We start from the raw sequence: 27,905 nt of genomic DNA, 5'->3' as shown, positions 1-27,905 counted from the left end.
GCTTCCAGGTCCTGGCTATTGTAAACAATGCTGCAAGGAACATTGTGGTGCATGTGACAGACTGATATTATTGAGGGTTCTTAAAAGATATGACAGTTACTAGTACAGTAGTTACTGTTTCGGGGGCATTATCTGAACCCAAGTTCAAAATATTAATTTTGTTATTATCTGGGATGATTTTTAACATTGCAGAAACTCTGAAAGTTTTCTCTACTTTTATGTCCCTTGAATGACTTCTCTTTTAAGGGCTACATCTTTGTAAATTATAAAAAGCATATTTAATATTCAACTTTTCTGTTACTACTCCATGAGTGGCTATTATTTTAATTTAGTGAGTTGTTATTGTCTCCATTTGAGAGTTCTGTGCAGAATAGATGGCATGCAGAACCCCTATTTCTATGTTGTTTATGATGACAGGACTTCTAGTTCTGATACTTCAAACACCAAGCATTCATCAAAAGTTCTCCCTGGGAACTAAGATCCTGCAAGCTGTGCTGCCTGGTCAAAAAAAAAAAGTTCTCCTAATCAGAATTCCTGATGGCCATAACTTTAAGCCCTCCATAATCTTTGAAGATCTGGTGAATATCACTGACATAATTTTTTTTTTCCTCAGAGATGTTCTTTGTGTATCACTTATATCCATGGTACTTGTGAGATGCTTGCCTTTATTATTTTGAATTATTGAGATTTTGCTCTTCAGAAGCAGAAAGGGGATTAGAAACTGGTGAGAAATAGGTGGGAGATACTCTTTACATTAATTTAATTTGCACAAGTTTTCTATTAAATAAATTCCATTTGCAAACATTGGGCTGGTATCCAGCTAAGTATCAAGACAAGAAGAAAGACACTTTCTCATATTTTCCCAGATGTTATCTCTGTTTAACTTTATAGGCATAATTAGGAAGAAGAACGTACAGGAAGTTTTATTTGTAGTTATTCATAAACGCAGGTAATCATAAGAGAAAGAGCTTTAACACTGTTGAGGAAGATCTTCATGCATTAGAGGTAAAGTATCAGTCCTTTCAATGAAGTTAAAGTATATTTTAAACAATTTGTGAAGAGGTAGAGAGCTCAACTTCTCTCAAATATTCTATAAGGAAAAATAAAACAAATTGCTGAAGTTTTACTAACGGCTGATATTCATTGCATTCTCACTAGATGCCAGGCCCTGTGTTGAGTATTGTCTTATTCAATCCTTTTTAACCCTGCAAGCTGGCTATTATTAGTTTCCTTATTTTAGGCATGGGGAAGCTGGTATGGAGAATTTATAAAGGGTACTCAGAGTCACAGAACTGGTGAGCAATGGATCTAGGATTCTCGCACTGGTCTGTTGTGCTTTGAAGTTTGCACTCAGTCACTGCCTTATGCTAATTCTCTCATTTTTATTTCAGCCCAGGGTCCAGTTTCTTTTCATTAATGTTATAGGACATGAGAATGAATGACACGGGAAGGTCAGACAAATTATTCACTTCATTTATTTTCTGTTATTAGTTCATTAAGAATTAGATTTATTTTCTCCAGTACAATGTGACTTTTTCTTTGTACTTTCATATTTTTTTTCATTTCACTTGTTACCCTAACAGCCTTTTTTTCCTCCTTTTCCTGCTGAGGTCAAGAATATTGAGGGGAGATTATAATCTGTGTTTTTTGGTTGTTGTTGTTAGGTAAAGACTGAATTTGTAAATTAGGCAGAAAGAATATTGTTTTTAATTATTAATTTTTAGTTAATAATTTTAATTTTTCCTTAGTGTTTAGGTACTCTGAGTACGCTTTATAAATTTTTTCTTAGTGATTCTAAAAAAATCCTACTGTTAAATCCAGTTATTGACCTAACCATCATTACCACTATCCCATTGCTAAGGGGATTGCACAGGATATAGTCTGTAAATTTCAGCTCTAAACTGTTATGCTAAAATGAGTACTTATATGAAAAAGAAAATACATTCCTCCTTATTGTCTGTAAGTCACCGCCAGGAGCTGAAGTGAAATAGGTGAACAAGATTGCGTTACAGACTGTGGATTCCTTACTGTTAGGGGACCCTCCTCCTCCTTTCTGGGCTAAGCAGAGCTTCATGTAGAGTGGCTAAGTATAGACTTAGGTTATCTGGGTTCAAGCCCAGTTTTGTCATGCAATGGCTGTGTGATTTTGGGTAAATTACTTATCTCCGTGTACCTTAGTTTCTTCCTCTGTAAAATGGGACTGATAATAGTTCTTCCCTTATAGGGTTATTATGAGGGTTGAATGAGATAATATATGTATGTGTGTGTGTTAGTCACTCAGTGGTCTCCAACTCTTTGCAACCGCATGGACTGTAGCCCTCTAGGCTCCTCTGTCCATAGGATTCTCCAGGCAAGAATACTGGAGTAGGTTGCAAATTCCTTCTCCAACGGATCTTCCCCACCCAGAGATTGAACCCGGTATCCTGCATCTTTGGCATCGCAGATGGATTCTTTACCACTGAGCAACCAGGGAAGCCTAAAGCAACTATACCCCAGTACAAGTGTTTTAAAAATGGTATTGTTAACTATGTCACACTGTTGTACATTCCATTTCTAGAACATATTCATTTTGCCTAACTGAAACTTTATATCCTTGACTTAACTTTTCCCTTTTCCCCTCATCCTCCAGCTCCTGGCAACCAGCATTCTATTAGCTGTTTCTTTGAGTTTGACTATTTCAGATTCCACATATAAGTGAAATATGCAGGGTTTATCTTTTTGTGTCTGGCTTATTTCATTTAGTATAGTGTCCTCTAGTTTCTTCTGTGCTGTCACAAATGGCAGGATTTCCTTCTCTTTAAAGGCTGAATAATATTCCATTACATATATATAATATATATATTTATATTTGTTAGGTATATATTTTAGACAATGTGTGTAGGTTATGCCGGCTACACAAAAGAGCATTTAGGTTCTTGGATAATTTCACATTAGGATAGGATGAGTAAAGACCTTCTTTCTAATAATTTTATTTGTTTCTTTTATTTTCAGGGCATTGCTCCTAAAATAGAGTTTTCTACAAGGACAGCCATCAGAGAACGTGTGTTTCTGCATAGAAACAGATTTTTTGTAAGTATAATAAAGAATCCAGAGATAGAAATGTCAGGGATTTTTCTACAAATTTAAAGAATTTCAACCTCAGCTTGGTTTACCAAGTTTAGATGCAATTGGACAGACAGAAACCTGGAGACTTATTGCTAGGTTTGAATTTACATAGTCAAATTTCTTGTTCAGCCTGTCACATCAGAGTGATGATGTTTGGCAGGTATTCATCATGGCATAGTTGGTGGAAGAGCATGATCCAGAAGCTACAGTCACAAGCTTGACCTGTAGTCTAGTTAGTTTTTGTTGTTGTTGTTTCATGACATTTACTCTTGATTTTATCAACAGTAGTGTTTCCTTCTTTCTTATGCTGAGGCTGAAGGTCAGAGTTGTATTTGGGGCCCCCTCTTTGGTAACAGTGAGGGTTCTTTTTTTTTTTCTGGTAACAGTGAGGGTCTTGGGGCATTCTTGAGCACTACCTTCATTTTGCTTGTCCAGCCCTGATTTCCCCTTCACACTCATTTCTTTCTGTTTTTATTTTACCCCATTGCCCACAATTTTGCAACCATGCAAAATCCTTTCTAAAATGATACAGAGGATTAATGAATATAGTTTGTAGACCTCACATGGGGTCCTAGAATAAGCCTTGAAAATGTGGGCTTTGGATTTAGGGGTACTAAAGAAGCAGGGTCATTAATCTGTGCAAATCCATCAATCCCCTGGGCACTGTAACTCATCAATGGAAAACCAGTGATTAATTTTCAGGAAGGCAATAGCTGCTTTTTAGTCTCTTCTTATTTACTCACTGTTTTCTCCAGTTTGTTTAAATGTGCACAGTGGCTTTTCAGTTTATTGCTCTTTTTCTTCCATTCCATTTTGTTAATCTTGTTTTAATCTCGTAATGTAGAGATCTTGTGTGATCTCTCTCCTTCTCTAGTCTTGCAGTCTTCCACTAGCACCGTCTAGTGGTGGAGCCTAACAGAACAGCTAGGAAAGCAGAAGGGGATTTGCAGTGGTGGGTTCAGTATCATAAAATTGAGTATAGAAAGGTGGGTTTGGAGCTGAGAGAATAGTGCTTACTCACCAGTATAGTTGGCTTCTAATTTTTTAATTGTTCTAAAAATTTCCATAGCTATACATACAGCCATACTTTTTCCTTAAAATAAATTGCTTGAGGTGAAATCGCGGAACCCAAGTATATGCCAGATTCTCTCTCTGTCTCCCTCTCTCGCTGTATTTGTGTATCTGTCAATCATCTGATGGGGCATGGAGGTGTCTGATACTTTCCAGCTTTCTCATAATACAAATAAAACTCACTTTAAATTTCTTTTTTTAAAAAATTTTGTTACATTTTGGCTGCACTGAGTCTTGGTTGGTACATGTTGGCTTCTCATTGTGGTGGCTTCTCTTGCTGCAGAGCATGGGCTCTGGGGCATCTGGGCTCAGTAGCTGCGCATGGGCTTAGTTGTTCCGTAGCATGTGGGATCTTCCTGGACCAGGGGTCAAACCCATGTCCCCTGCATTGGCAGCTGGATTCTCAACCACTGGACCACCAGGGAAGTCACAAATCTCACTGTTAATAATTTAAATCTACTAGTGATGCTAAGCTGACCTGAAGAAAAATTTTATTTTATTTTTTTTAATTAATTAATTTATTTTTTTAAATTTTAAAATGCCCTTCCCTGAGTTCATGTTTTATAAATCTGAGATGTTAAATCTTCTACCTTAGTTCAGTTAAATACAGTTATATTCTGATTGAGCTTTCTTCTTTAAAAATATTGTCTCTTCTTTGGGTTTCAGGAAGAAAGATGTATGTCACGAAGGCCTTTATCTACACCAAATGGACCAAAATTCCCCTTGAGTTGTGTAAAGATGAAACCAAGGGAGAGTAATCTCGACAGAGTGCCCCCAGGCGTGCAGTCCCGGCCACTCTCTCCATATTGCACCAGGCGTTTCTTCCAGGACCAGCCAGCTCAGCTGAACCTTGGATATACTTTCAAAATACCTGGAGAAAGCAAACCTCCATTTGTAGTAAGACACGTGAGCCTAAAATTATTTTTCAGAGTCCTTTGGAATGGTGAGGGTGTGAATGAGGATGGAATAAAGGAAGGTTGGACCATGATAACAGATGTGTAAGTAAATAAATAGAGGAAATTCAAATTTAATAATAATTATGATTAAATTATGTTCATTTCCTAGAGTTATTTTCAGGAAACTCCTATAAAGATGTCTTGTACAGAGGACTTGCTGAGTAAATGTCTGCTATCCCTATTTTTAATTTTAGAATTAAAAATAATCTAATTATTAATAGTGTTATCTGCATAGGACAACCTGCCACTATCCAGGAAGATCAATGAACTGACAGTAGTAGAAGATTCATATCAAAGGCTGGCACATGCTCTGTACAAATCTGAAACTAAAGCCTCATCAGTTTTAAGAAAACTGCTTGAGTTTTCATAGTAAGATCATTGTTCCATGGCCAGCTTTTTAAAATATATATTTATTTATTTGGCTGCCTCCAGTCTTGGTTGTGGCATGCGAGCTCTTTGTTGAGTCATGAGGGATCTTTTCATTGTGGTGCATGGACTCTCGAGCTGCAGTGCATGGGCTTAGTCGCTCCATGGCATGTGGGATCTTAGTTCTCTGACCAGGGATCAAACCCGTGTCCCCTGCACTGCAAGGTGGATTCTCTACCACTGGACCATTAGGGAATTCACCAGGCCTCACTTTATTTTTTTTTTTTTTTTGCAGAATGCACATTATTTTTATTTTTTTATTTTTTGCTTTTAAATCACATATTTAATATTTTAGTATATTCTTTTTTTTTTAATTTTAAAATCTTTAATTCTTACATGTGTTCCCAAACATGAACCCCCCTCCCACCTCCCTCCCCACAACATCTCTCTGGGTCATCCCCATGCACCAGCCCCAAGCATGCTGCACCCTGCGTCAGACATAGACTGGCGATTCAATTCTTACATGATAGTATACATGTTAGAATGCCATTCTCCCAAATCATCCCACCCTCTCCCTCTCCCTCTGAGTCCAAAAGTCCGTTATACACATCTGTGTCTTTTTTCCTGTCTTGCATACAGGGACGCCATTGCCATCTTCCTAAATTCCATATATATGTGTTAGTATACTGTATTGGTGTTTTTCTTTCTGGCTTACTTCACTCTGTATAATTGGCTCCAGTTTCATCCATCTCATCAGAACTGATTCAAATGAATTCTTTTTAACGGCTGAGTAATACTCCATTGTGTATATGTACCACAGCTTTCTTATCCATTCATCTGCTGATGGACATCTAGGTTGTTTCCATGTCCTGGCTATTATAAACAGTGCTGCGATGAACATTGGGGTACATCTGTCTCTTTCCATTCTGGTTTCCTCGGTGTGTATGCCCAGAAGTGGGATTGCTGGGTCATAAGGTAGTTCTATTTGCAATTTTCTAAGGAATCTCCGCACTGTTCTCCATAGTGGCTGTACTAGTTTGCATTCCCACCAACAGTGTAGGAGGGTTCCCTTTTCTCCACACCCTCTCCAGCATTTATTGCTTGCAGATTTTTGGATCGCAGCCATTCTGACTGGTGTGAAGTGGTACCTCATTGTGGTTTTGATTTGCATTTCTCTAATAATGAGTGATGTTGAGCATCTTTTCATGTGTTTGTTAGCCATCCGTATGTCTTCTTTGGAGAATTGTCTATTTAGTTCTTTGGCCCATTTTTTGATTGGGTCGTTTATTTTTCTGGAATTGAGCTGCATAAGTTGCTTGTATATTTTTGAGATTAGTTGTTTGTCAGTTGCTTCATTTGCTATTATTTTCTCCCATTCAGAAGGCTGTCTTTTCACCTTGCTTATAGTTTCCTTTGTTGTGCAGAAGCTTTTAATATTAATTAGATCCCATTTGTTTATTTTTGCTTTTATTTCCAGAATTCTGGGAGGTGGATCATAGAGGATCCTGCTGTGATTTATGTCTGAGAGTGTTTTGCCTATGTTCTCCTCTAGGAGTTTTATATTTTCTGATCTTACATTTAGATCTTTAATCCATTTTGAGTTTATTTTTGTGTGCAGTGTTAGAAAGTGGTCTAGTTTCATTCTTTTACAAGTGGTTGACCAGTTTTCCCAGCACCACTTGTTAAAGAGATTGTCTTTACTCCATTGTATATTCTTGCCTCCTTTGTCAAAGATAAGGCGTCCGTATGTGTGTGGATTTATCTCTGGGCTTTCTATTTTGTTCCATTGATCTATATGTCTGTCTTTGTGCCAGTACCATACTGTCTTGATGACTGTGGCTTTGTAGTAGAGCCTGAAGTCAGGCAAGTTGATTCCTCCAGTTCCATTCTTCTTTCTCAAGATTGCTTTGGCTATTTGAGGTTTTTGTATTTCCATACAAATCTTGAAATTATTTGTTCTAGTTCTGTGAAAATGTGGCTGGTAGCTTGATAGGGATTGCATTGAATTTGTAAATTGCTTTGGGTAGTATACTCATTTTCACTATATTGATTCTTCTGATCCATGAACATGGTATATTTCTCCATCTATTAGTGTCCTCTTTGATTTCTTTCATCAGTGTTTTATAGTTTTCTATATATAGGTCTTTAGTTTCTTTAGGTAGATATATTCCTAAGTATTTTATTCTTTTTGTTGCAATGGTGAATGGAATTGTTTCCTTAATTTCTTTTTCTACTTTCTCATTATTCGTGTATAGGAATGCAAGGGATTTATGTGTGTTGATTTTATATCCTGCAACTTTACTATATTCATTGATGAGCTCTAGTAATTTTCTGGTGGAGTCTTTAGGGTTTTCCATGTAGAGGATCATGTCATCTGCAAACAGTGAGAGTTTTATTTCTTCTTTTCCAATTTGGATTCCTTTTATTTCTTTTTCTGCTCTGATTGCTGTGGCCAAAACTTCCAGAACTATGTTGAATAGTAGCGGTGAAAGTGGACACCCTTGTCTTGTTCCTGACTTTAGGGGAGATGCTTTCCATTTTTCACCATTGAGGATAATGTTTGCTGTGGGTTTGTCATATATAGCTTTTATTATGTTGAGGTATGTTCCTTCTATTCCTGCTTTCTGGAGAGTTTTTATCATAAATGGATGTTGAATTTTGTCAAAGGCCTTCTCTGCATCTATTGAGATAATCATATGGTTTTTATTTTTCAATTTGTTAATGTGGTGAATTACATTGATTGATTTGTGGATATTGAAGAATCCTTGCATCCCTGGGATAAAGCCCACTTGGTCATGGTGTATGATCTTTTTAATGTGCTGTTGGATTCTGATTGCTAGAATTTTGTTGAGGATTTTTGCATCTATGTTCATCAGTGATATTGGCCTGATTTTTTTGTGACATCTTTGTCAGGTTTTGGTATTAGGGTGATGGTGGCCTCATAGAATGAGTTTGGAAGTTTACCTTCCTCTGCAATTTTCTGGAAGAGTTTGAGGAGGATAGGTGTTAGCTCTTCTCGAAATTTTTGGTAGAATTCAGCTGTGAAGCCGTCTGGACCTGGGCTTTTGTTTGCTGGAAGATTTCTGATTACAGTTTCAATTTCCGTGCTTGTGATGGGTCTGTTAAGATTTTCTATTTCTTCCTGGTTCAGTTTTGGAAAATTGTACTTTTCTAAGAATTTGTCCATTTCTTCCACGTTGTCCATTTTATTGGCATACAACTGCTGATAGTAGTCTCTTATGATCCTTTGTATTTCTGTGTTGTCTGTTGTGATCTCTCCATTTTCATTTCTAATTTTATTGATTTGATTTTTCTCTCTTTGCTTCTTGATGAGTCTGGCTAATGGTTTGTCAATTTTATTTATCCTTTCAAAGAACCAGCTTTTGGCTTTGTTGATTTTTGCTATGGTCTCTTTTGTTTCTTTTGCATTTATTTCTGCCCTAATTTTTAAGATTTCTTTCCTTCTACTAACTCTGGGGTTCTCCAATTCTTCCTTTTCTAGTTGCTTTAGTTGTAGAGTTAGGTTATTTATTTGACTTTTTCTTGTTTCTTGAGGTATGCCTGTATTGCTATGAACTTTCCTCTTAGCACTGCTTTTATAGTGTCCCACAGGTTTTGGGTTGTTGTGTTTTCATTTTCATTAGTTTCTATGCATATTTTGATTTCTTTTTTGATTTCTTCTGTGATTTGTTGGTTATTCAGAAGTGTGTTGTTCAACCTCCATATGTTGGTATTTTTAATAGTTTTTCTCCTGTAATTGAGATCTAATCTTAATGCATTATGGTCAGAAAAGATGCTTGGAATGATTTCGATTTTTTTGAATTTATCAAGTTTAGATTTACAGCCCAGGATGTGATCTATCCTGGAGAAGGTTCCATGAGCACTTGAAAAAAAGGTGAAATTCATTGTTTTGGGGTGAAATGTCCTATAGATATCAATTAGGTCTAACTAATCTAATGTATCATTTAAAGTTTGCGTTTCTTTGTTAATTTTCTGTTTAGTTGATCTGTCCATAGGTGTGAGTGGGGTATTAAAGTCTCCCACTATTATTGTGTTATTGTTGATTTCCCCTTTCATACTTGTTAGCATTTGTCTTACATATTGCAGTGCTCCTATATTGGGTGCATATATATTTATAATTGTTATATCTTCTTCTTGGATTGTTCCTTTGATCATTATGTAGTGGCCTTCTTTGTCTCTTTTCATAGCCTTTGTTTTAAAGTCTATTTTATCGGATATGAGTACTGCCACTCCTGCTTTCTTTTGGTCTCTATTTGCGTGGTATATCTTTTTCCAGCCCTTTACTTTCAGTCTGTATGTGTCCCTTGTTTTGAGGTGGGTCTCTTGTAAGCAGCATATAGAGGGGTCTTGTTTTTGTATCCATTCGGCCAGTCTTTGTCTTTTGGTTGATAAGTATGATCCCGTTACCATTTACTTTATTGTTTTGGGTTCGGGTTTATACACCCTTTCGTGTTTCCTGTCTAGAGAATATCCTTTAGAATTTGTTGGAGAGCTGGTTTGGTGGTGCTGAATTCTCTCAGCTTTTGCTTGTCTGTAAAGCTTTTGATTTCTCCTTCGTATTTGAATGAGATCCTTGCTGGGTACAGTAATCTGGGTTGTAGGTTATTGTCTTTCATCACTTTAAGTATGTCTTGCCATTCCCTCCTGGCCTGAAGAGTTTCTATTGAAAGATCAGCTGTTATCCTTATGGGAATCCCCTTGTGTGTTATTTGTTGTTTTTCCCTTGCTGCTTTTAATATTTGTTCTTTGTGTTTGATCTTTGTTAATTTGATTAATATGTGTCTTGGGGTGTTTCGCCTTGGGTTTATCCTATTTGGAACTCTCTGTGTTTCTTGGACTTGGGTGATTATTTCCTTCCCCATTTTAGGGAAGTTTTCAACTATTATCTCCTCAAGGATTTTCTCATGATCTTTCTTTCTGTCTTCTTCTTCTGGGACTCCTATAATTCGAATGTTGGAGCGTTTCATATTGTCCTGGAGGTCTCTGAGATTGTCCTCATTTCTTTTAATTCGTTTTTCTTGTTTCCTCTCTGATTCATTTATTTCTACCATTCTATCTTCTATTTCACTAATCCTGTCTTCTGCCTCCGTTATTCTACTATTTGTTGCCTCCAGAGTGTTTCTGATCTCATTTATTGCGTTATTCATTATATTTTGACTCTTTTTTATTTCTTCTAGGTCCTTGTTAAACCTTTCTTGCATCTTCTCAATCCTTGTCTCTAGGCTATTTATCTGTGATTCCATTTTGATTTCAAGATTTTGGATCATTTTCACTGTCAATATTCGGAATTCCTTCTCCGGTAGATTCCCTACTTCTTCCTCTTTTGTTTGGTTTGGTGGGTAACTCTCCTGTTCCTTTACCTGCTGAGTATTCCTCTGTCTCTTCATCTTGGTTATATCGCTGCGTTTGGAGTGGCCTTTTTATATTCTGGTAGTTTGTGGAGTTCTCTTTATTATGGGGCTTCCTCACTTTGGGTGGGGTTCTATCAGTGGCTTGTCAAGGTTTCCTGGTTAGGGAGGCTTGTGTTGGAGTTTTGGTGGGTGGAGCTGGGTTTCTTCTCTCTGTAGTGCAGTGGAGTGACCCGTAATTGGTTATGAGACATCAAAGGCTTTGGGATAATTTTGAGCTGCCTGTATATTGAAGCTCAGGGGAGTGTTCCTGTGTTGCTGGAGAATTTGAGTGGTATGTCTTGTTTTGGAACTTGTTGGCCCTTGGGTGGAGCTTGGTTTCGGTGTAGGTATGAAGGCATTTGATGAGCTCCTATTGCCTAATGTTCCCTGAATTCAAGAGTTCTCTAATGTTTTCAGGCTTTGGATTTAAGCCTCCTGCTTTTGGTTTTCAGTTTTATTTTTACAGTAGCCTCTAGACTTCTCCATCTATACAGCACCGATGATAAAACATCTAGGTTAAAGATGAAAAGTTTCTCCACATTGAGGGACACTCAGAGAGGTTCACTGAGTTACAAGAAGAGAAGATGGAGGGGGTAGTTAGAGGTAACTGGATGAGATGCGGTGAGATCAAAAGAGGAGAGAGCAAGCTAGCCAGTAGTCACTTCCTTATGTGCGCTCTATAGTCTGGACCGCTCAGAGGTATTTACAGAGTTATACGGGGAAGAGGAGAGGGAGGAAGTAGACAGAGGTGACCAGGAGGGTAAAAGAGAGGAATGAGTAGGAGAGAGACAAATCCTGCCAGTAACCAGTTCCTTAGGTGTTCTCCACCGTCTGGAACACACAGAGATTCACAGAGTTGGATAGAGAAGAGATGGGGAGAAAAGAGACAGAGGCCACCTGGTGGAGAAAAAGGAGAGTCCAGAGGAGGAGAGAGTGGTCAAGCCAGTAATCTCGCTCTCAGGTAAACTTGGGTAGTGAAGTTTGGGTTTTTAAATGTACAAAATTGACAACAAAAACCTAAGAGCAAAGATTAAAAATCTAGAGTAGAGGTTGGATTTTCAAAGATACAATATTAAAGAAAAGCAGAAGGAAAAAGGAAGAAAGAAAAAAAAAGAATTATTAAAAAACAAACAAACAAACAAACAAAACACCAACAACCATCCAAAGACTATATATGGTGTTTGCCTTAAAAAAAAAAAGTCTCTTTTTTTAAAAAATAGTAATAATAGGTTATAGAAATAAAAATTAGAGGAGAAATAGAAGACTTAACAATTAAGAAAAGTTAGAAAAAAAAAAGAAAAAAAAAAGGAATGATTTTAAAAATAGTAAAAATATATCTGGCCCTTCTCTGGTATTATGGGCCGTGTGGGATCACTTCCAAGGTGGTTCCCTCTGTTTAACTTCTTCTGTTTGCTGGTTTTTTAGGCTCACTAGTTCAGTCGCGTTGTGGGGAGGGGGGATGCTGCAAACAAATAGCACTGTTGTGTGCACACAGTATCTCTGCCCCGCTTGACCTGTCCTTTCTTGCGGCGCACAAACCGCTCCGGCTCTACGATGCTCAGCTGGGAACCGTCTGGGGCCGGCCCTAGGCTGCGTGCACTTCCCCGGTCCAAGCCGCTCAGGTTCGGCGCTCAGGCAGCCCTCAGAGGCACAGATTCGGCTGGGACTGCGCTTTGTGCCCTTCCCAGGTCCGAGTAGCTCAGGAGTTTGGCGAGCGAGATCACTGCGGCTTGTCACCTTTTCTGCCGCTGCTGCTCAGCTTTCTGGGTGGACCGCTGGCACACCCCATGAGGCAGATTGTGACTGTCCAGCACCCCCAGAAGTCTTAGCAAAGGAGCCTGCTTGCAGTTAGGTACGTAAAGTCTCTCCGGGTCTGCAATTGCCCCTTTCCAGTCCTTACGGCTCTGGCTGCCTGTCCCCGGCGGGGGATGGTCTGCAGCCGGCTTTTTCCGTTCCATCCTTTGTTCTGTGCTCGGTCCTGGCGGTGTCTTATGTTCGAGCTTTTCGCGTGTAGCTATCCCACAGTCTGGTTTGCTAGCCCAAGTTAGATCGTTCTGGTTGCGCGTGGGGCGTTCCTGCCCGGTTCTTACAAAGCTCTGCAGCCCGCGCCTCCCCCGCGTCCCTGCCCTGCCCCCACTTCCCAATGGCGGATGCAGGCGTCTGTGCTGCTTTTCTGCTGGGGGAGTTACTGTTGGGCTTGTAATCTGTTGGTTTTAATTATTTATCTATTTTTCCTTCCTGTTATGTTGCCCTCTGTGTTTCCAAGGCTTGCCACAGACTCGTCAGGGAGAGTGTTTCCTGGTGTTTGGAAACCTCTCTTCTTAAAATTCCCTTCCCAGGACGGGCTTCCCTTCCCCGGACGGAGCTCCCTCCCCACCTCCTTTGTCTCCTTTTTCGTCTTTTATATTTTTTCCTACCTGTTTTTGAAGACAATGGTCTGCTTTTTTGGTTGCCTGATGTCCTCTGCCAGCCTACAGAAGTTGTTTTGTGGAGTTTGCTCGGCATTGAAATGTTCTTTTGAGGACTTTGTGAGGGAGAAAGTGGTCTTCCCGTCCTATTGCTCCGCCATCTTTCCCTAACTCTCCAGGCCTCACTTTAAGAGTAGGAAACGTGGCTGCAGGAAGAAGCAATGATATGCCATACTCAAAGTCCTTAATTAAAGTTATATTAGATTTAGCCATCAGGAAGTAGTGGGCAAATTTAATCACACTTGTTTTCATAGTCTTAATTTTTTTCAACTACTATAAAAGTAAAGGAAAATACAGAAAAGTTAAGAAAAAAAATTACCCATAGGTTCACTAGAATAATAAAATCATTGTTTAATTTGATACATTTTCTTTTGACTTTTTTGGTATTCATAAGGCCTTATTTTTTCCCACAAAATTATAATTATACTGTATATGCAGATTCATTTCTTTACAGTTACATATGTTTTTATTATGTTAAAAACACTTCTAGTATTAGTTCCTGTTTTTCTTTTTTTAATGTATTTATTTTAATTGGAGGCTAATTACTTTACAATATTGTAGTGGTTTTTGCCATACATTGACATGAATCCGTGTAGGTGTATATGTGTTCCCCATCCTGAACACATCCTATCAATAATATGTGTACTGGTATTTTTCTTTTTCTTTTTAAAAATTAATTTATTTTACTTTGCAATATTGTATTGGTTTTGCCATACATTGACTTGAATCCACCATGAGTATACATGTGTTCCCCATCCTGAATCCCCCTCCCACCTCCCTCCCTATCCCATCCCTCTGGGTCATCCCAGTGCACCAGCCGTGAGCACCCTGTATCATGCATCAAACCTGGACTGGCGATTTGTTTCATATATGATATTTTACATGTTTCAATGCCATTCTCCCATGTCATCCCTCCCTCGCCCTCTCCCACAGTCCAAAAGACTGTTCAATACATTTGTGTCTCTTTTGCTGCCTTGCATACAGGGTTATCGTTACCTTCTTTCTAAATTCCATATATATCCGTTAGTATACTGTATTGGTGTTTTTCTTTCTGGCTTACTTCACTCTGTATAATAGGCTCCAGTTTCATCCACCTCATTAGAACTGATTCAAATGCATTCTTTTTAATAGCTGAGTAATATTCCACTGTGTATATGTACCACAGCTTTCTTATCCATTCGTCTGCCAGTGGACCTCTAGGTTGCTTCCATGCCCTGGCTATTGTAAACAGTGCTGCAGTGAACATTGAGGTACATGTGTTTCTTTCAATTCTGATTTCCTCAGTGTGTATGTCCAGCAGTGCGATTGCTGGGTCGTATGGCAGTTCTATTTCCAGTTTTCTAAGGAATCTCCACACTGTTCTCCATAGTGGCTGTACTAGTTTGCATTCCCACCAACAGTGTAAGAGGGTTTTCTTTTCTCCTCACTCTCTGCAGCATTTATTGTTTGCAGACTTTTTGATAGCAGCCATTCTGACCAGTGTGAGATCGTACCTCATTGTGGTTTTGATTTGCATTTCTCTGATAATGAGTGATGTTGAGCATCTTTTCATGTGTTTGTTAACCATCTGTATGTCTTCTCTGGAGAAATGTCTGTTTAGTTCTTTGGCCCATATTTTGATTGGGTCATTTATTTTTGTGGAATTGAGCTGCAGGAGCTGCTTGTGTATATTTGAGATTCTTTTTTTGTCAATTGCTTTGTTTGCTATTATTTTTTCCTGTTCTGAAGGCTGTCTTCTCACCTTGCTTATAGTTTCCTTCTTTATGCAAAAGCCTTTAAGTTTAATTAGGTCCCATTTGTTTATTTTTGCTTTTATTTCCCTTACTCTGGGAGGTGAGTCATAGAGGATCCTGCTGTGATTTATGTCAGAGTGTTTTGCCTATGTTTTCCTCTAGGAGTTTTATAGTTTCTGGTCTTACGTTTAGATCTTTAGTCCATTTTGAGTTTATTTTTTTGTGTAGTGTTAGAAAGTGTTCTAGTTTCATTCTTTTATGGGTGGTTGACCAGTTTTCCCAGCACCACTTATTAAAGAGATTGTCTTTTCTCCATTGTATATTCTTGCCTCCTTTGTCAAAGATAAGGTATCCATAGGTGCATGGATTTATCTCTGGGCTTTCTATTTTGTTCCATTGATCTGTTTTTCTGTCTTTGTGCCAGTACCATACTGTCTTGATGACTATAGCTTTGTAGTATAGTCTACAGGCAGGCAGTATGATCTGAAGTCAGGCAGGTTGATTCCTCCAGTTCTGCTCTTATTTCTCAAGATTGCTTTGGCTATACAAGGTTTTTGTATTTCCATACAAATTGTGAAATTATTTGTTCTAATTCTCTGAAAAATACTGTTGGTAGCTTGATAGGGATTGCATTGAATCTATAGGTTGCTTTGGGTAGTATACTCATTTTCACTATATTGATTCTTCCAATCCATGAACATGGTATATTTCTCCATCTATTTGTGTCATCTTTGATTTCTTTCATCAGTGTTTTATAGTTTTCTATATATAGGTCTTTTGTTTCTTTAGGTAGATCTATTCCTACGTATTTTATTCTTTTCATTGCAATGGTGAATGGAATTGTTTCCTTAATTTCTCTTTCTGTTCTTTCATTGTTAGTGTATAGGAATCAAGGGATTTCTGTGTGCTAATTTTATATCCTGCAACTTTTCAATGAATATAGTTCCTGTTTTTCATGAACTCCATTCTACATTGTAGTTCATTTATTCTCCAGAATGTTAATGATTGATATTATTGTCAAGTTGATAATTTGACTCAGAATTACCTGTGTGATGTTTGTATATTAGACACAAGAAATGAAGCATGGTAAATCCCAAGGTCAAGGTGCTTTTAAGATGACTGGTTATAGCATTGGTTTGCAGGTAGAACAGAGATGCTTGGCTAGAAAATACAGGATAGGTGTTTTCTTCAGGTAACCTGTAAAAATGTCTGGCAAAATCTAGCACTCTAAACATAGTTTCATACAAATATTGTTAAATTTAGTATACTGGGTCTGATTTATTCCATTTGATATATATTTTAATAAAGTACACAACTTTAGTGTATGCCATTATGAACTAAATAACCTTAAAATGTTTGAAGTTTTCTTAGGGAATTAAAATTTACATGATACTTTTATTTAACAAATTCATATACAGTCTTTACTATGTGCCAAGCTCTTTCCTAAGGCCTTATAGATATTAACTCTTTTATTTAGCTAGATTTCCTAATGACATCTGATGTTTAAGTAGAAAAACTAAAATGTAGAGGACCTGATGTTGTCAAGATTGTAAAGTCTAATAAAATTATTTCTTGTAGTAGAATGAAGAATAATAGTATAACATGACTTCTTGACATTAAAAAAATAAAAACCAAGGTTTTTTCCAAAGAAAATTAAGCAACTGTATGTCATAGACATTCTGGAAGAGTCTCTATTTCAAGTATTTTGACCTGTCGATCATGTTGTTGAATGTAGGAAAATGTGATCACCTTAACTAAAATAATACAGTCACCAGTGTTCTTTTTTTCAAGGATATAGACACTCAGACTGAAAGGGGATGTGGAAGGCTGAAAGATTACCTTATGAAAATTCCTTGTCTTCAGGGAGGACCCCACCTAGGCCAGTACTGCTCAGAATATGAAGCTATCCTGTTTTAAAAGAATGTTAAACAAACTCCGCTTGCTCTTTACTGGCCTTACCAGTGGTTAGAATATGATCTGTGTCATATTAGCCCATATCTTTGTGTTCTAACCTCAGTGAAAGTAGGGACAAACAGGTTTCCCTGTTGGTTATAACATTTTATATACTTGGAGGCTGTGATTTAATCTGTTCCCAACCTTCTCTTTTCTCACCTGCATGACTGTGATTGAAAGGGAGAAAGGTATTACAGGGAATGAGGAAAGAGTAATACAAGCTACAGTGGGTTCAGGTCTCATTCCTTTCCTTTCAGGTGGACAGTGCAAAGCCCTTTGGTGAGAACAGTTCACAGCATCATTCCCAGAAGTCTAGAAGAAAACCTAACTTTTCAAACTTTCCATTTCCAGTGAGAAGAGGTATTCAATTTTCTTGTTACTCCTGTGTAGTTTCCCCATGGGAACAAATGCATCCTACCTCTAAGTCTTCTTTCATTCTGAGGAATCACACATTTGTCTGGAAACTCAGAGTCTAATTCTCAGGTGCCCTGTCACTGGGAGTTTCCAGGGAGGGGGTTCCCACGAGCAGAGTCATCAGCAGAGATGCCTTCTGTTTCAGAGCTTCCCAAGGAGGAACTGGGGAGACTTCCCCCAAGGAGTGTCACCACTGAGTGTGTTCTGGTTGTGACTGTTGGAAAAGCAGAGAACATCTTGTCTTGATGGGATCTCCTTGAAAAGGCACCACAGATAGCTAACAAATAAGACTCACCATTTCTTAGGATCGGATGCAGTAGAGAATTGATGGAGATCAGGAGAGGCAATACTTCCTTTACAAGACTGCATGTCAGCAAGGAGGAGAGCCAGTTCTCTCTGAAACAGTGAGGTTAAGGCAAGGGTTCTCAGACATTTAGATTTCAGGACCCTTTTGTGCTAAGTATTGTTGAGAGCCACACTGAGCTTTTCTGTTTGTGAATGATATCTATCAACAATTAGCATTAGACATTAAACTTGAGGAATTTATAAAACACAAGAATATACAAGCACACATTAGCCATCAGAGTGGTGACATCATGACATATCATATAGCTTTTGGAGAACTCTGTTATATAGTCATAAAAGAATGAGAATGAAAAAGACAGAGTATGTCTTACTATTAGGAGAATAGTTTTGACCTTGCAGAGTTCCTAAAAGGTCTTAAACCCATGGGGAGGCCCTAGATCATACATTAAGAATTTCTAGGTTAAGACATCCCCCTGGTGGTCTGTTCATTTCCAAGGCAAACCATTCAGTATCACAGTAGTCCATGCCTATGCCCCAACCACTAATGCCAAAGAAGCTGGAGTTGAACAATTCTATGATGACCTACGAGACCTTCTAGAACTAACACCAAAAACAGATATCCTTTTCATCATAGGGGACTGGAATGCAAAAGCAGGAAGAGATACCTGTAACAGGCAAGTAGCAAGCAAATTTGGTTTTGGAGTAGAAAATGAAGCAAGACAAAGGCTAACAGTTACAACAAGAGAACACACTGGTCATAGCAAACACTCTCTTCCAACAACACAAGAGATGGCTCTACACATGGACATCACCAGATGGTCAATACAGAAATCAGATTGATTATATTCTTTGCAGCTGAAGATGGAGAAGCTCTATACAGTCAACAAAAACAAGACCAGGAGCTGACTAAGGCTCAGATCATGAACTCCTTATTGCCAAATTCAGACTTAAATTGAAGAAAGTAGGGGAAGAAAGTAGGGAAAACCACTAGACCCACTCAGTATGACCTAAATAAAATCCCTTAGGATTATACAGTGGAAGTGACAAATAGATTCAAAAGATTAGATCTGATAGAGTGCCTGAAGCACTATGGATGGAGGTTCGTAACATTGTACAGGATGTGGCCATCAAAACCATCCCCAAGAAGAAGAATTACAAAAAGACAAAATGGTTGTCTGAGGAGGCCTTACAGATAGCTGTGAAAAGAAGAGAAGCTAAAGGCAAAGGAGAAAAGGAAAAATATACCCATCTGAATGCAGAGTTCCAAAGAATAGCAAGGAGAGATAAGAAAGCCTTCCTCAGTGATCAATGCAAAGAAATGGAGGAAAACAATAGAATGGGAAAGACTAGAGATCTCTTCAAGAAAATCAGGGATGCCAAGGGAGCATTTCATGCAAAGATGGACACACTAAAGGACAGAAATGGTATGGACTTAACAGAAGCAGAAGATATTAAGAAGAGGTGGCAAATACACAGAACTATATGAAAAAGATCTTAATGACCCAGATAACCACAATGGTGTAATCACACACCTATAGCCAGACATCCTAGAGTGCAAAGTCTAGTGGATCTTAGGAAACATCACTATGAACAAAGCTAGTGGAGGTGATGGAATTCCAGCTGAGCTATTTCAAATCCTAAAAGATGATGCTTTGAAAGTGCTATACTCAATAGCTAGCAAATTTGGAAAACTCAGCAGTGGCCACAGGACTGGAAAATGTCAGTTTTCATTTCAATCCCAAGAAAGGCAATGCCAAAGAATGTTTAAACTACCACACAATTGCACTCATCTCACACTCTAGCAAAGTAATGCTCAGAATTCTCCAAGCCAGGCTTCAACAGTACATGAATCGAGAATTTCCAGATATTCAAGCAGGATTTATAAAAGGCAGAGGAACCAGAGATTAAATCGCCAGCATCTGTTGGATCATAGAAAAAGCAAGAGAATTCCAGAAAAACATCTACCTCTGCTTCATTGACTATACCAAAACCTTTGTGTGGTTCACAACAAACTGGAAAATTCTGAAAGAGGTGGGAATATCAGACCACCTGACCTGCCTCCTGAGAAATCTGTATGTCTGTCAAGAAGCAACTGTTAGAACCGTATGTGAAACAATGGACTGGTTCCAAATTGGGAAAGGAGTACATCAAGGCTGTATATTGTCACCCTACTGGTTAATTTATATGCAGAGTACATCATGCGTCTACTACATGTTTTTCCAGTAGTCATGTATGGATGCGAGAGTTGGACCATAAGGAAAGCTGAGCACCAAAGAATTGATGTTTTTGAACTGTGGTGTTGGAGAAGACTCTTGAGAGTCCCTTGGACAGCAGGGAGATCAAACCAATCAATCCTAAAGGAAATCAGCCCTGGATATTCATTGGAAGGACTGATGGTGAAGCTCCAATCCTTTCGCCACCTGGTGTGAAGAACTGGCTCATTGGAAAAGACTCTGATAATGAGAAGGATTGAAGGCAGCAGGAGAAGAGGACGACAGAGGGTAAGATGGTTGGATGGCATCACCGACTCACTGGACATGAGTTTGAGCAAGCTCCTGGTGTTAGTAATGGACAGGGAAGCCTGGCGTGCTGCAGTCCTTGTGGTTGCAAAGTGTCAGATACGACTAAGTGACTGAACTGAACTTTAACTCAACTGAACTTTATGAGTGAAATACATGAACCTGTGTCAGTACTGAATGTCATGGCAGTGAATTTCAACCATTTCTGAATTAATTCTTAGGCTAGAAAGGGATGATAGCCCATTCTCCTGACCTGGACTTACACCATCCCTGACAACAGGTTTTCTATCTTAGCCTGAAGGGTTTCTACTTTTAAGGGGCTGCACAGTCTCTTGTGATAACTCAAGCCAGTATTCTCTTGGATCACGGTGACTGTTTTATAGCAACAAGTCAAAGACAGGTGATGGGATTTGAGGCAGAAAATGCTTCATCTTCTCTGATATTCAGATTGAAAATCACCCATGTAGCCCATAAAAACAGCACGGTCTTACCCATTACCTTGAAATCAAGCAACAGAAAGTGTCCTTCCCCGGGGAGGACAGCTGGGCTTAATGCTAGCTAAATAACAATGGGGTCATGTATCACATTGGTCTCGGCCTTTGTCTCTTCTTAATCCTGGCAGGTGGAGAACTAAGGTTCCAGAGAGGTTACAGAGTGTGTACAGGTCACACATCAAGTTTTTGGCACACCTACATTTAGAGAAGACGTTCAGACCTCTGGGCTCAGATCCTTGGAATCCCTGTAGCTTCCAAGCCAGACCTTTCCTTAGGTCACCTGTCAGCTCACTCATCCGGGCCTAAGGTAGAATAAAGCAGTGCTTCTCAAACTTCAATGTGCATTTGAATCACCTGGGTGTCTTGTTAAACTGCAGATTCTGATTCCATAGGGCTGAGGTGGGACCTGGAATCCTTCTTTTCTAACAAGCTTCCAGGTGATACCGATGCTGCTGGTCCATGGAAAACACTTTGAGAAGCAAGGGAACAAGGGCAACCCCTGGGATCAGTAGCAAGGGGGTTCCTAGGCAAAAGGGCAGGTTTGTGGCTATAGCTAAAAAGGGCCTTAGCACTACTGATTCCCTGCTCAGCTGGGAGTGTGGTAGAAGAGAGCTTTTGGGACAAGATGGCCACATACGTACATGCATGCCCAGAGAATATGACAATTCACATGCTTAAAAAAAAAATCCCTTTTTATATCTTCCTTCTTATCACTAGTGGCATAGGGGAATCAGCAGTCCCTTGTCACTGCCTCAGTCCCAGTCAGCTGGGGGAAGCCATGGTGGTCTTAGCATAGGCTTGCAAATACTCATTTCAAAAGCATTTTATTTTCAATCTGGAACAATCTCATTTAGTCTTGGTTTTGTCTGTGTATTTATTACTTCTAGTAATTCTCATCATTCTCTGGTATTAGATCTACTTAATGTAATCATAATGATTTTCACTTTTGCTGTGTTGTTTTCTCAAGCTCTCATGTATTCGTTTTTGTCTGTCTTGGACAAGTATACTCAGAGTTTCTGTGTAAGTAGGATTTTATGTAAACCTAATATAAAGGGAATGCCAGAGAGGCAGAGGTTTGAATTTTATATTGAGCCACATGGTTTTCTTTTAGGCTGTGGACACCTGGGCAAATGTGTTTTCCAAGCTGCCCCCAAGGGCTACTGAACTTGTTACTTCACTTTAGACTCACTTTTACCCTTCTTATATCCATATGTACTGCCATTAATATAACGTTATTGTTTACCTCAAGATGACAGAAAAAAACTCATAGAATTTCTGTGACTTCAGGGAGAATTAAAAGTGATGGTATGATTTACAAGGCATCATTTAAGTTCTCTAATAATTCATTCATTGTGTAATGTTTTTGTACTGCTGTGCAATAAATTTAATAGCAGCTTTAGGAGTAACTGGTAATAATGAGTCATTGAAACACCTGTTTCTCTTTCTTCTAGCGTCTTCTCTTGACAGCCTTGGAGCTAACGTGAAGGTAATTTTAGAAGTAGCGTTTGTAAAATGATTTATTACCAGCTATATAATGTCAATTATTGTGCTTTCTCCCATGAGCAGTTGAAAATACATTTCTAGCTCATGTTGCTTGTGGAATTGCTGTAGTTTAACTTGAGTTGCTTTGCTTTAGTTGGTTTTTTCCCTTCATATAAACTCCTTTCATTTGTAGGATGAGTCACCAGTGAAAGTGTATGTAGGTTCAATACCTACTTTATCAGTAGTAATTGTCATTGCTTTTTATCGAATTGAATATAGAGAGGTGGTCAATCACTTGTTCTTAAAGTCTGATTGGCTTGTTCAGGTGAAGGTGCAAGCTTCCATGTTACAACATGACAATGGATATACGCAAAGAAAATGGAGTACTCTCAGCTTCCTTTGACATAGCCTTTAAATATTTTGTCTAAAAATTTTTTCTTTCCCAACACAATAATCCCTAGTCCTCACAAATCAAAATTCAGAGCATGAGTTTATTTTGGCTCATTAATATATACCAAATGAATTTGGTTATCTTTCCTTGCCCTTGACTCCTGAGCATTTTGTCTCTGGTCTTCTCTGCTCCCACTCCTCTTGTATTTGCAGGAGATCCTGGGGACAGGTATTCTGTCTTCTTGCCCCTAGTTCTCTTCCTTGTCTCACCCAAACCCAAGCTCTAAATTAAGCAAACAAAAGCAAAAGCTATAACTAAAGATGAATGCACATTGTCACTCAGGTTATCAAAGAGCCAGATGAACGGATTGTTTTAAGGAATGAATCACCATCATCTTTAGATTCAAGTAAGTTTGGAAAGCCCTCGCCCAGTTACAGTAACCAAGGGGATGCTGATTTTCACCAGGAAACTTCATTTGACACCTCCCAGCACTCCAGATCTCCCAGCCCTCATCTGGATCAGCCTCTTCTCCGAGAAAGGTCAGCAGCCAGCACCCATCTCTTTGCTAGAAGAGTGACTTGTGGTCCGGCAGAAGTAAAAGTCAGGTCATTTTATCAGTTTGCTTCCTTAGGAATATTCAGCTGGGGCAGCTTGACATGAAACATTATTATTCCTTGAAAAATAATCCTAGAAGTTAGAATTGAGATTTTTCTCTTACCTCTGGAAAGCATATCTCAGAATGTTTGTTGAAAATGGGATAGGCAGCTCAGTTGGCATAGATACTATTTATTTCTCCATTATTATCTGTCATTAAAAGTTGGCTTAAAGCTCAGCATTCAGAAAACTAAGATCATGGCATCCAGTCCCATCACTTCATGGCAAATAGATGGGGAAACAGTAGAAACAGTGGCTGACTTTATATTTTTGGGCTCCAAAATCACTGTGGATGCTGATTGCAGCCATGAAATTAAAAGATGCTTACTCCTTGGAAGGAAAGTTATGACCAACCTAGACAGCATATTAAAAAGCACAGAGACATTTCTTTGCCAACAAAGGTCCGTCTAGTCAAGGCTATGGTCTTTCCAGTGGTCATGTATGGATGTGAGAGTTGGACTGTGAAGAAAGCTGAGCACTGAAGAATTGATGCTTTTGAACTGGTGGTGTTGGAGAAGACTCTTGAGAGTCCCTTGGACTTCAAGGAGATCCAACCAGTCCATCCTAAAGGAGATCAGTCCTGGGTGTTCTTTGGAAGGAATGATGTTGAAGCTGAAACTCCAATACTTTGGCCACCTGATGTGAAGAGCTGACTCATTTGAAAAGACCCTGATGTTGGGAAAGATTGAAGGCAGGAGGAGAAGGGGACGACATAGGATGAGATGGTTAGATGGCATCACCGACTCAATGGACATGAGTTTAGGTAAACTCTGGGAGTTGGTGATGGACAGGGAGGCCATGGGGTCGCAGAGTCGAACACAACTGAGCGACTGAACTGAACTGAGTATTAGAACCCCAGCTTTTGATTTCACTAGTATAAAAGAACTCACTATAGAAAGTTTGGAAATTATAGAGAAATGAAAAGGAGTAAAAAAAATCACCTATCAGTCCTACCACCCAAAGACAAGCATGATTAATATGTGGGTATAGTTTCTTTCTGTTTTTCTAGACGTGGTTTGTTGGCTTATTTATATCATCATCACACATACACCAAACCTTGTTGCATGTGTCTGGAGGGCAGACCAGAGATTGAGAGCAGGAACCTTTATTTTCCAATTTTCATTCCCTGCTAATGTGATTAACCATCCAGTTTTGCCCCAAACTGTCCTGATTTTAACCATGAATGTCATGCATTGTGGGAAACTTTTTGGTCCCAGGCAAACCAGGACAGTTGGTCATAGCTCTAAGGAAGTAGCACCAAAGATAATAGTTTCAAGATAGTTGGTTTGAATGAAGGATAGGCCAGTCTGCTTTACTCTGCATTGTTAAGTTTTGAGAGTAATTTCCATCTAAATAATACAGTTGGAGACTTTCCTGGTGGTCCAGGGCTTAAGACTTTGAGCTTCCACTGCTGGGGGCGTGGGTTCAATGCCAGTCCCTGGTTGGGAAATTTAAGATTCTGCATGTTGTGTGATGTGGCCAAAAAAAAAAAACAAAGACACATGAAGAATCAGTTACTAATTCATGGTACTTAGTAGACATTTAATAAATATTTGCTGACACGGGAAAAATATCATGCCTCAGAAGGGAAACATAGTCGACCTGTTAGGCCTCAGATAGAAATGTTAACATTTAAAACATATCTCCTCATCTCTGAGAACTTCCAACCTAGCAGAGAATTTTTTTTTTTTTTAATGTACACAGAGAACTTTCTACAGGGCAGAACTTTGAGAACAGTACAGACAAAATGCTATCAGAGTACAAAGGAGAAGGATGGTACTCTGGAATGTTTCATGGAGGAGGTGGCATTTTCATGGGGGCCTGGAGGGGAAGGGATTGGATTATGTAGTTAATGGAGGGGAGGAATGGAGGTGAGAAGGCAAGGAGTGCTATCAGCTTCTAGAAGTTAGAGCAACCTGGGGGATGAGTGGGTGCCAAGGCTGATAGTCAGAGGGGGGCCGTGGAAACCAAGCTAAAGAATTGGGGCTCAGCTGGAAGGCTTCCCAAGTAGTACTAGTGGTGAAGAACCCGCCTGCAAATGCAGGAGACATAAGAGACATGAGCTTGATCCCTGGGTTGGCAAGTTGCCCTGGAGGAGGAAATGGCAAGTGGCAGCTTTTGCGAGTCAGTCACAGGGATTAGCACAGTTGAACTGTAGAATGATGACAATCACTTATCTCTTTTCAATCACTTATCTCTGATGAGTCAGCAAATTCTGTGTGTCCAAAGTCACTCTAAACTGATAAATTTGAATCTAATCAGACTGTGATTTTGTAAATAAGGCCTTGATCAGGGAAAAGCATAGCATAGTCACACAAAGGTCATCTGGTTTGCCTAAGACCATCCTGGCTTTAGCCCTGAAAGTCCTGCATTCTGGGAAAGCTCTCGGTTCTGGGCCAACCAGGATAGTTTGTCACCTTAACCTCCAGGGAAGTGGCACTGAAAATACTATTTTTAAGACAGCTGTTCTGAATAAAGACAGCTGTTCAGACTTCGCTGGTGGCTCAGACGGTAAAGCGTCTGTCTACAATGCGGGAGACCTGGGTTCGATCCCTGGGTTGGGAAAATCCCCTGGAGAAGGAAAAGGCAATCCACTCCAGTACTATTGCCTGGAAAATCCCATGGACAGAGGAGCTTGGTAGGCTACGGTCCATAGGGTTGCAAAGAGTCGGACAGGACTGAGCGACTTCACTTTCCTTTCCTTTGTATTCTTGGGGAAGAATCCATTCCCCATTGATCGTAATGTGATCACAGAGGTAGCCCTGAACACTGGGTTTCGTTCCAGATTCGTTTGCTCTTTGTACAACAAGCCCAACGCGGGGGTGCTGAAGTTTGTAGCAGAGAAAGTATTTATTCACAGAGCAGTCAAGTAAGGAGATGGGAGAACAAGTCTCAGATCAGCTTCCCCGAAGGCATGGGATGGAGATATTTATGGGATAAAGAAGCAATGAGGTCTTAGGCATGAGGAAAGGTGGTTGGAGGTCAAGGAAATGCCATTGGAGGTTGAGAAAAGGTAAAGTAATCAGTGCTTTACCCAGGCATATCTAGGTTACATGCTTCTTCATGGGGTGTGTGTTCAGAAGTGGAGGAGCCTGGCATGATTTGAGGGTGGAGCTTTTGGCCCTCTGATGTAAAAGAATTATTCATCAGATGTCTGTGCGGACACAGTTTTAGGATCAGTGATCCCAACCAGTCTTAGCCAGCTTGAATCAAACAGGATCCAACTCCATGTTCTTGGAGAATAACTTAAGCCCACCATTACTAGAGTGATCCATAACGTCAGAGGCTTTATCTGTAAAGATGTTAAGGAGTCTTGTGATATACTTCCTAGGCTATGTGAAGCTTGGAGGGTATGCAATTAAGGAAGAGAAAAAGAACAACAACAACAACAACAAAAAAAACTAAAGCAAGCTTAATCAATAAGGCAGGTTGCAAACAGAGGGATTTTTAACAAGCAATTTCCTTATCTTCTGTTCTGTAAGACATGCTCAGGGATTCCTGGTAGTCAACCATATGGGTCTTGGTCTCGCTCCCAGTGCTTAGCCTCTGCCTCCTTCACTATTCTTTTCATGTGAGCCACTGGGGCCAGTCTCCTCCTGCTCAGACCATAGAAGTATGCGAGAAGTACCTTTTGAGTTTCTGCTGACAATACTGAAATCAGCAAGGGCCAAGTTTGCAGGGATGAGTTGGAAGGTGAGTTTTGGAGTGAGAATTTAGCCCAGGGTTTTAAGGGAGGAAATGGAAAACCCTTTTAACTAGCAGCGGGGCAAATGGTAGTCCTAAACATGGGAGGAACACTCGAGCCTGTTTCCTATCTCCAGTGACTGGATAGTGTCACATCCCTTCAGCCCCTATCCTCACTCTTCCCACTGCACTAGGATAAGGCTATAATCAAGGCATAGCACTACCCTTGCCTATTGACTCATCATTCTCAGAGATCTTCAGATTTAGTGCTGAATGCATATAGTAACAAGTATAGGGATCATTCTGGCACTGGTTACTCAAGCCCAGTGAAGAAACATTTACAGTGTCCTGCTGCTGCTAAGTCGCTTCAATTGTGTCTGACTCTGTGTGACCCCATAGACGGCAGCCCATGAGGCTCCCCCGTCCCTGGGATTCTCCAGGCAAGAACACTGGAGTGAGTTGCCATTTCCTTCTCCAATGCATGAAAGTGAAAAGTGAAAGTGAAGTCGCTCAGTCGTGTCCGACTCTTAGCGACCCCATGGACTACGGCCCACCAGGCTCCTCCGTCCATGGGATTTTCCAGGCAAGAGTGCTGGAGTGGGGTGCCATTGCCTTCTCTGTTACAGTGTCCAGCTGGTGCTTATTTTTAAATGCTAGCTTCATTTATAGCTTCAAAATATTTCTATTCCTTCATCTTAAAAATTCTTAGAGGAGTATAGGAATGATGTGCCTTGCCTTTAAATATGGTCAGTGCTATAGGTGATGCTTGGAGAAGGCAATGGCAACCCACTCCAGTACTCTTGCCTGGAAAATTCCATGAACAGAGGAGCCTGGTGCGCTGAAGTCCATGGGGTCACAACTGAGCGATTCACTTTCACTTTCACTTTCCACTTTGATG

General features: G+C 39.6%; 1 protein-coding gene across 2 annotated transcripts in view; it reads left to right on the top strand.

Moving 5' to 3' along the window:
• The window catches only part of SPATA6L (spermatogenesis associated 6 like), an 86,783-nt gene that overhangs the window by 50,688 nt on the left and 8,190 nt on the right, over window positions 1-27,905 (top strand). For both annotated transcript variants that reach the window (XM_015093197.4, XM_042243411.2), the window contains 5 exons: window positions 2,992-3,069; window positions 4,843-5,082; window positions 17,321-17,423; window positions 22,248-22,282; window positions 23,012-23,208. In XM_015093197.4, coding sequence (XP_014948683.1) covers window positions 2,992-3,069; window positions 4,843-5,082; window positions 17,321-17,423; window positions 22,248-22,282; window positions 23,012-23,208 — 653 coding nt within the window. The remainder of the gene's footprint in view (window positions 1-2,991; window positions 3,070-4,842; window positions 5,083-17,320; window positions 17,424-22,247; window positions 22,283-23,011; window positions 23,209-27,905) is intronic.

Source organism: Ovis aries, chromosome 2 (assembly GCF_016772045.2).
Source record: "Ovis aries strain OAR_USU_Benz2616 breed Rambouillet chromosome 2, ARS-UI_Ramb_v3.0, whole genome shotgun sequence".
Classification (NCBI taxonomy): domain Eukaryota; kingdom Metazoa; phylum Chordata; class Mammalia; order Artiodactyla; family Bovidae; genus Ovis; species Ovis aries.
This window is presented reverse-complemented; position numbering and strand designations above follow the sequence as displayed.